The sequence below is a fragment of the Peromyscus eremicus genome, chromosome 19, assembly GCF_949786415.1.
Source record: "Peromyscus eremicus chromosome 19, PerEre_H2_v1, whole genome shotgun sequence".
Lineage (NCBI taxonomy): Eukaryota > Metazoa > Chordata > Mammalia > Rodentia > Cricetidae > Peromyscus > Peromyscus eremicus.
The window spans coordinates 44,442,236-44,451,573 of record NC_081435.1 but is presented as its reverse complement, the minus strand read 5'-3'; the positions used below and the strand labels follow the sequence as shown (position 1 = coordinate 44,451,573).

Here is a 9,338-nt window from a genome sequence, read left to right as displayed (position 1 = left end):
TGCCAGAGAAGACACAGTGAACAGTTTTTGTCAACCCCTTTCCCACTCTAGGGGCTTTTTCAGATAGCTTTCCTTCTTACCCGACCACCCTTGAACTTTTAATACACGCAGGTATACTGTTTATCCGTTTGTGATCTGACTTATTTCTGAGGCAGGGTCTTGCCCAGGCTGTCCGGGAACCCCCAGGAATCCTTTTGCCGTGGCTTCCTGAATCCTGAGACTACAGGCAAATCCCATCACACCAAGCTCTACTTGGGTTTTATAACTTCAGTGTTTTCAAGACAGGGTCGTACTCTGTAAACTAGGCAGGCCTTGCACCCATGATGCCTGGCATTAAGCTATGTACCCTATGCGTACCATCTCATCTAATCCTTAGAGCATAGGATTCATCTTCATTATCTACTGAGGAGACGGAGCACAAGGAATCGAATAATTTAGCTAAAGTACGGTAAGCTGTGCTCCAAAACCAAACCCTTCAAACTTGACCTTTCAATTCCGTCCCGACAGTTGTCTTAAAATGTCTGAGGATAGCTGGAGGAGCCACACAGTGAAACCCTGTCATCAAAGCAGGGGTGGGGAGGGCAACAGAGAGGCAAGTTTACTCTGCTTAAAAAAAAAAAAGCCAGATGATACTATAAAACCAGCCACAGGCACCAGGCAGTGGTGGTGAGGCAGAGGCAGGCACGCTGTGGACTAATCCTTCTGTACACTATGAATAGGTATTATTCTCATTGACCAATAAAAGCTGACAGACCAGTAGCTGGGCAGGAAGTTAGGCAGAAGAGTCAGACTAAAAATGATAGGAAGGAGGGTAGAGTCAGATTGACACTAGCTAGCCAGCCAGCCAGCCAGCCAGCCGCCAAGCAAGCAGGACATGTAAGAAATGAGGAAACAAGCCATGTACCAAGTGGCAAATATAAATAGAAATATAGGTTAATTTAAATTTAAGAGTTGCTTGTAGGCTGGGCGGTGGTGGCACATGCCTTTAATCCCAGCACTCGGAAGGCAGAGTCAGGTAGATCTCTGTGAGTTTGAGGCCAGCCTGGTCTACAGAGCGAGATCCAGGACAGGCACCAAAACTACACAGAGAAACCTTGTCTCAAAAAAAAACCCAAGAGTTACGTTGTAACAACCCTGAGCTATGGGCCAAGCATCTATTAATTCATATTCAGCCTTTAAGTTGGTTATTTGAGACCGGGCAGTGGGGACAGGAAACGTCTGTTTACACAGGCAGATCTCTGTGAGTTTGAGCCTAGTCTACAGAGAAAGTTCCTGGACAGCTAGGGTTACACAAAGAAACCTGGTCTCAAAAAAACCCAAACCAACCAACCAAACAAACAAACAAACAAACACCCAAAACCAAACCCAGAACCAGTAAAGCAGTCTTACCATTATGAAAAGACCACCATTTTGTTCAACTTCAGCAGTTTCCATCAAAAGTTCAATGGCCTTTTTGGTCCCAATTATCCTCACTACTCGGGCTATCAGGTCTTTCTTCGGTTCCTGTAACCTGTTGAGAACACAAAGCAATTACTACTTGTTGAAATCTATTCCCCAGTATAGTTCTCAACTGGAACCCAAACCTTACTGCTAACACCTGCTTTTCTTTCTAATCGCCATCCATTAACCGTGGAGTCACTGACATGGAACAACCTGCTCTTCAGCCCCCAGAGGATGTTAATCTCAATTCTATATTAACTCTTAAACTAAGCCTCTTCATTTGCCTTGCTGGATTATGGCAGTTCTCAAAATAATAAGCATGCAGAGCGAGGTGAATGAATTCAACTCTAAATGTAAAGACAATAAACTGGTTCACTTCTAACAAACCAAGTAACAAACATATAATATGCTTTCAGTTATTATGCTTCAAATTAACCTTCCAATATCTACAAATGGTTTCTTATAGTTCGATCCTAACGGCCTTACCTAATCTGCACACGTCAATTCTTTCCAATGTTAGACACATTATTTTCATTCATCTCTTCAGAGATGAATGACACAGGGAGCTTGAGTAACTCTCTAACTGGGGTCAGACAGAGCCATGGTCCCCAGAGACAAGAAAAACAGTGCGGAAGCCTTTTCAGTTTCCAATCAGACCCAGCACCTTGGTTCCTCCTCACAGGAGGCAATGCAATACTGTGGAAAAGGCATCAGACTAGGAGGAGCAAGGGACCAAGGCTCAGCTTCAGGTCTGACCCCCACAAAACTGACGACCTTGTGCAAGCCAGGCAACTACTGGGCCTAAGCTTCCTTATCTCCAAGGGAGACTTTAGTTTATAAATTCTACATTTCTTCTCCGAATGTGAATTCCAAACTTTTATCTAAAATTTTCTGTATGTGTAAGTGTATTGTCTGCATGTATGTCTCATGTTTAATGTCCAGGAGGCCAGAAGTGGATGCTGGTCCCCTGCCACTGGACTTGAAACCCAGACCTGATTTTTACTTTTTTTAAGGTTTTTATTTTTTGTGTATGAGTGTTTTGTCTGCATGTATGCATATGTACCATGTGCACTCAATGCCCACAAAGGCCTAAAGAGGGTGTTAGATTGCCTGGGACTGGAGTTACAGATGGCTGTGAGCTGCCATGTGGGTGCTGGGAATCAAATCTGGATCCTCAGGAAGAACAGCCAGTGCTCCTAACTAATAGCCATCTCTCCAGCTCTCAAACATCCTGACTATTAAAACCAAAACTTACCAGTACTGGTGTTGCCTGAAACACTGTTTCCCTAACAGCAATATTTATTTTCAAATATGTAACTAGTGACTTAGAGCTAATAAGAGTTAATTAGAATCTGAATCTGTGAAAAATGCATAAGTTGTCAATTTAGTATCTGCCAAACAATTCCAATTACCCAAAAGAAATGAAAACATACGGTCAAAGGATCTGCAAGCAAAGGTTCACTAACAGCATTACTCGTAATAAATAAATATAGACTATCCATCAGTCTGGATATACATAAATCTATACGCATCCAATAAAATCGCAGGGTCAGACTATTGTAGTGAATGCCTGTAATCTCAGCCCTTGGGAGGTAGAAGCAGAAGGAGAGTTCAAGACCCACCTTGGTACATAGTAAGTTTCAGGCTGGCCTGGGCTATGGGAAACCTTTCTCTAAAACCAAACCCCCAAATCACACAAAAAGCAACAACCCTCATTTACAAACTAAGAAAATAAGTAACTAAGCATGGTGAGTGGTGTATGCCTTTAATCCCAGCACTTGGGAGGCAGGTGGATCTCTGAGGTCAAGGCCAGCCCGGTCTACAGAGCTACACAAAGAAACCCTGTCTTGAAAACAAACAAACAAACTACAAAAAAGGTATACTGCATGGCTGCATCTATATGGCAAATTTACAAGGACAGGAAGTATACTTGTCTGGGAAGGAGAACAAGGATATTAACAGTAAATGGATATATGGACATGAAGACAAAGAATTTTACTGGAGAGAAAAGGTTTTAAATGCAATGGTTATAAAAATATAATAATAATAATAATAATAATAATAATAATAATAAAGCAATGGTTGTAAAACTGGATAATTTGTCTCCATTAAAAAAAAAACACCTGAAAATGAGTGATTATCATATTAACATATCAGTTCTTTTATTTTTCCACACTTTTTTTTTTTTTTTTTGGTTTTTTTCGAGACAAGGTTTCTCTGTGTAGCTTTGCGCCTTTTCCTGGGACTCACTTGGTAGCCCAGGCTGGCCTCGAACTCACAGAGATCCACCTGGCTCTGCCTCCCGAGTGCTGGGATTAAAGGCGTGCGCCACTACCGCCCCAGCCCAGTTCTTTTATTTTTCATCTTAGAAATAACATTTAAAATAATTACATCCATTTATTTGTGTGTATGTGTGGGGGTAGGGGGTGGGGTCATGCCATGGCACAAATGTGGAAGTCAGAAGACAGCTTGCAGGAGTTAGTTTCCTACTTCCTCCACATCAGATCAGGGGTTCAACTGGCATCAGGCTTAGTGACAAGCGCCTTTACCAGCTGAGCCATCCTGCCAGGCTCCCCCTTAATTTTTCCCCCTTTGAGACATTATCTCCTCTAGCCCAGGCTGGCATCAAACTCCCCATGTAGCTGAGAATGATCTTAACCTTCTGATCTTCCATCTCCTTAGTGCTGTGATTACAGGCATGGAACAGTATGCCCAGTGTATGGGGTGCTACGGATTGAACTTTGGGTCTCGCGCATGTCAGTCAAGCACTGTACCAACTGTGCTAGGTCTCCAGCTCCAAGTTATCTTTGAAAAGACACAATGCGTTCATAGTCAAATATGCCCTGGGTTAATTAATTCCTTTAAGAAAAATAAAACAAAACAGAAAACCCTCAGCCAGGTGTGGAACACACACCTTTAATCCCAGCTCTGAGAGGCAGAGGAAGGTGGATCTCGGAGTTTGAGGCCAGCCTGGTCTACACAGCAAGCTCCAGACAGCTGGGACTACAGAGAGACCCTAAAAACAAGCGAACAAATGAACAAAACAACCCTCACAAAGGAATGTATTTAGCATCTACCTTACTTCCTGTGAAGACCAGCTATGTAGTCCAGTGCTTACCTGAAAGCAATTTCATCAGCCACTTTCTCTTGAGCGTCGTCTTCTGTGATCTCATAGCGGCCTTTGTAGTTCATTTCCAGTCTGTGACCCAGTCTGTCTTTGACGGGCCGCTTCCGTTTGAGATGGCCCTGCCCGTTCTCTTCTTCCTTTGACCCGGGCTTTTTGTCACCACGCATGTATTCATCTAGGTCTTTGTCTAATTCCTTTGTATACTCTTGAGATTCCCGCTTCAGTTTCTTAGCAAGCAAATAATTATAGGTCTCAGACTGCCTGCTTTTGTCAATGGTGCCCTCCATCCCCAAGATGCCGAGTTCAATGGCCACCGCGTCCTGATTTTGCTCCTGTAGCACGGCACCCCAAATGTTGTTCACCTTCTTTCCTCCGTTGAGAGCGGTTTTCTGACTGCCCTGGCCAAACGGGAAAGGCTCTGGTTTGGGAGGAGGAGGATTAAAACATTTTTGTCGCTTGTGTTTCCAAGGAGAGCACTCTTCATCTGAATCCACACTCTCCTCACTCGAATCCACATTCTTAACTGTCCGATAGTTGGATACTGGCGCACATGCAAGACTGCCCTCACCTAGTACTTTCTGCAAGCGAAAGAAATCGGAGTCAGTTCCACAAAACATTCATTCCACCTACCACGGGCTATTTTTTACAATGATGTAGTACTGCGCATGCCTGTCATCCAGCATCCCAGAGGCTAAGGCAGGAGGATCAGAAGCTCAGGGACACCTTAGGGTACACAGTGGGGTTCAGGCCTGTCTGGGCCGCACAGCAAGGCCTTCTTAAGGAGAAAAGAGGAGGGAGAAAGAATGTAGTAGAGATTCAACTGGAGCATCCAAAACAACCATGCTCCAAAGACAACTGAAACAATCTAGTCCCTATTAAATTAACTCAGTTCTGAAAGATCTCCTTCTATAAAATTTACCAAAGCCTTTACTCTTCACCTTTAAAGACCACATCTGTGAGAATGGCATACACAATAATTGTTACTGGCAGTTAAGACAAAGTTTGTTATCTTTCTCTCCAAAAAATATATTTTCTAGTTGGGTGTATCAACTTCCTTTATATGGTTCTGTGGCTACTCCTTTAAGATTTGATGGATAGTAGAGCTTAGCAACCCACAACTTCAATCCCAGCACTCCTGGGAGGCAGAGGCAGGTAAATCTCTGTAGGTTCAAGGCCAGCCAGGGCTACATAGTGAGGCCCTATCACAAAATAAAGATTTGATGGTAAGCTCCTATGGGAAGAATACCAAACATATTACCCCCCCCCTTTTTTTTTTTTTGGTTTTTCGAGACAGGGTTTCTTTGAGCAGCTTTGCTCCTTTCCTGGAACTCACTCTGTAGGCTGGGGGGGGGGGGGGGGGGGGCCCGGCTCGAACTCACAGAGATCCGCCTGTCTCTGCCTCCCGAGTGCTGGGATTAAAGGCGTGGGCCACCATGGCGGGGCTAGACAGAAATATTACTTTTTTTTTTTTTTTTTTGGTTTTTCGAGACAGGGTTTCTCTGTGTAGCTTTGCGCCTTTCCTGGAACTCACTTGGTAGCCCAGGCTGGCCTCGAACTCACAGAGATCCACCTGGCTCTGCCTCCCGAGTGCTGGGATTAAAGGCGTGCGCCACCACCGCCCGGCCAGAAATATTACTTTTAACTGCAGGTTTCATCAGGTGTAGTAGTGCACACCTTTAATCAGCACTCAGAAGGCTGAGGCAGGAAGATCCTGGCTTAAGAGACCCTGTTTCAAAACAAACAACAAAACCTCTCAAAATTCAGACTTCACAGCACTGTTAACCAATTATTAATGTAAAAAAATTTTAAAGGGGCTGAAAAATAAGATCCTAATATTAATATCCTAAGACATCTACATGTGAAGATAATCACTTAAAAACTTTAACAACTGACGGTGGTGGTGGTGGTGGTGGTGGTGGTGGTGGTGGTGGTGGTGGTAGTAGTGGTGGCGCACACCTTTAATCCCAGCACTAGGGAGGTACAGGTAGGAGGATCTCTGTGAGTTTGAGGACAGGACAGGCTCCAAAGCTACACAGAGAAACCCCGTCTGGAAAACAACAACAAACAAAAATTAACCACCACATACTAACTACACAAATTTATGCTGTATAATATGATGCTTCAATATATGTATATATTTCACAATGATCAAATCAGGATTGTCAGCTTATCTAGCACTTTAAACATTTATCATTTCTTTATGGTGAAAAAAGACTTTATGGTGAATAAACCCTTTTATGGGGGGGGGATACGTGTGTACATTACACTTGGCTTATGAGTACAGGGGGATTGAACTCAGAGCCTCCTGCATGCTAGGCAAGCAACTCTACCATTGAGCTACCCCTCCACCCCCGGGCTATTTTGAAATATACGCTAACTAGTCACCCTACTAAGCCCTGCAGCCCTGAGTTTACTTCTAACTCCAACTTTGCCCTCCATCGTTGCTTTTTATACTAAACACAAGACCAAACATTCGTTGAATTCCTCTTAGGTATTTAAAATGAGTGAGATGACTTAAGCCGGTGATAACCGCGGCCAACATTGGCCAGGCCTTACAGTGTGCAGTATTCCCCATCATACCTTTACACCCGGGGGGCGGTCTATCATGCCAGTCCCACCTGAACACCAAAACAGGGCAGTTAAATATTTTGCAGATAGCGTCGGTGCCAAGGATTGAGTGCGGGTAGCCTGGCAGGAAAGCCCTCGGAGAGAATAACGGGAGTCTCGGAAAAAAATCAGCAAGCTGCCTAGAGTGCTAGTGCTCGGTGATCACCCAGCACTTCTGGAGTGTCAGAGGCAAGACGACAGCTCCAGTGCCAGATCAGGCGCGGGCTACACATCGAGATGCCGTCTACCACCCTGGGCAGCTGAAACAAAGCCTGGCGCCTCCATGCAGCGCGTGGAAGCAGACTAAACTCGGTGTGTGTCGGGGGGAAACACTGAAGACCGGGTCCCGAGTACGCCATGAGCTCCCTATCGGCCAGGGACAAAATAAGAGCATCCGAAGCAGTTTCAGCTCTCGGTCCCCACGCTCTACCTTTGGGAAGAAGAAGAAAAAAAAAATCTGTCTCCAGGGGCGGCTGTGCAGGAGCCGGGAAGTTTGCAGAAAAAAGGAGCCGCCAGAGAGCGGGGTGCACGCGTGTTCCGGAAGGCCGCGAGGCCGGGTCGCCGGCTGGGGGCCCCCCATCCCCGCGGCCTCCGCCTCCCTGCATCCCCGAGGCCGCCCGCGCCCCTGCATCCCGGCCGCGCTCCCCGCTCCACCCCCGACCCCCGACGCCCCGACCCCCCGGCGTCCGGCCCCGTCCCCCGCGCGCCCTCTCCCCGCTCACCGCCATCGGCATCGGCCTGTCGCTGGGGACCACCGTCATGTCGGAATCCGAGTCGGAGAGCTGCCCCTCTTCCATGTCGCCAGCTTCCAGCGCCATCTTCCCGCGGCGGGCGCGCAGGGTCAGGAGAGCGCTTCCGGCGGCGGCGGCGGCGGAGGGAAGGCCGGCGGGCGGAGGGAAGAAGAAGGCCTCGCGGCCGTGCTCCGGCGCCCCCGTGCGGCCGGGCCCCGCAGAGCCTCACCATAGCCCGACGCGCCGCGGGGAGGCGAGTTCCGCGCGCCCGGCGAGGAGTTCCCCCTTCCTCCCCGACCCGAGCTAAGGCGGCGCTCCGGGATGCCGCTCCCACCTCCCCGCCGCTCACCCGGATGTCAGGACGGCCCTTCCGGCTGCCGATCTTCGCCTCCTCCGCCGGCTCCGCTCCCCGCCTCCCTCGCCTGCTCTCCCGAGGCTCGCACGCTCACACTAGCTCGCTCCCGTTCCCCGGCCGCCTTGGCTGCCGCTGCTTTTCCTGAGTCACCCTTCGGCTAAAGCAACGAAGCCCTTCTTCCAGAGATGATAAAACGGCCCACCCACCTCCCCCCAAGGCGAAATTATTTTTAAAGTGCCGTTAATGGTAATGATAGGCCTTTATGGTAATGTTTATTATTTATTTATTTATTTTCTCTTTAACCTAAGCTGGTGGAGGCCAGGGCTGTTTGCGCCTCTGTTGTGCAAGAAATAAATCATGTTACTGCTGCCACGCCATCTTTGTGAGCTTTGACCCTCTGGAACCATAAGACAAAAATAAATCCACTTCTATTAACTAAATAAATGAATCAAATAAATAAGTCATGTTTCATTTTCAGTATGAGGTGGTTTGGGGCTCAGTTACAGATAATCAGGAGGCGCTTGCCCACTGCCTACCGCCACTCTCCCCAACCATACCCCTGGCTTCCCTGACTTGGCAGCTGGTGCCTGCTTGTCTAGGCACTCCAGTTTATCCTAGAGTTGAAAAGTTGCAGGTACTCTGCCGTGTGACTGAGCCGATGATGATCGGAAAAGGGGATCCCAAAGCCCAGGATATACAATAGATAAGGCTTTATGTTCTGAGTCAATAGGATGGGGAGTTTGGGGAGGGTGCTTTGCTAGGTGACAGCAAAGGTTATGTAGCTCTCTAGAGTACCAGACTACGGGAAGAGGGCCTTTAAAAATCACTGTTTCTCAAAATCCAAAGCCACCTCTCCCCATCCAAAAGTAAAAAATAAAATAAAAAAGTAAAATAAATCACTGTGTTTGTGCCAAACTGGTACACCAGTCCTTTTAGTAGGCAGACATTCGTGTATACTTGAAAAACAAAACAACAGAATTATTGTTTCATGCCAGAGTGGTACTCCAGTCATTTTAGTAGGCCAATATCCATGTCTGTAGAATTACTGTAAAATAAAAACTTTCACTGTCCCTAGTCT

The 9,338-nt window shown here is 46.8% G+C and overlaps 1 protein-coding gene across 1 annotated transcript in view; it reads right to left on the bottom strand.

Moving 5' to 3' along the window:
- The window catches only part of Phax (phosphorylated adaptor for RNA export), a 13,247-nt gene extending 5,192 nt beyond the window's left edge, over positions 1-8,055 (bottom strand). The window contains exons 1-3 of the mRNA XM_059246335.1: positions 7,897-8,055; positions 4,559-5,145; positions 1,390-1,510 (exon numbers count right to left, since the gene is read on the bottom strand). Coding sequence (XP_059102318.1) covers positions 1,390-1,510; positions 4,559-5,145; positions 7,897-7,992 — 804 coding nt within the window. The 5' untranslated portion in view covers positions 7,993-8,055. The remainder of the gene's footprint in view (positions 1-1,389; positions 1,511-4,558; positions 5,146-7,896) is intronic.
- Positions 8,056-9,338: the final 1,283 nt, after the last annotated feature.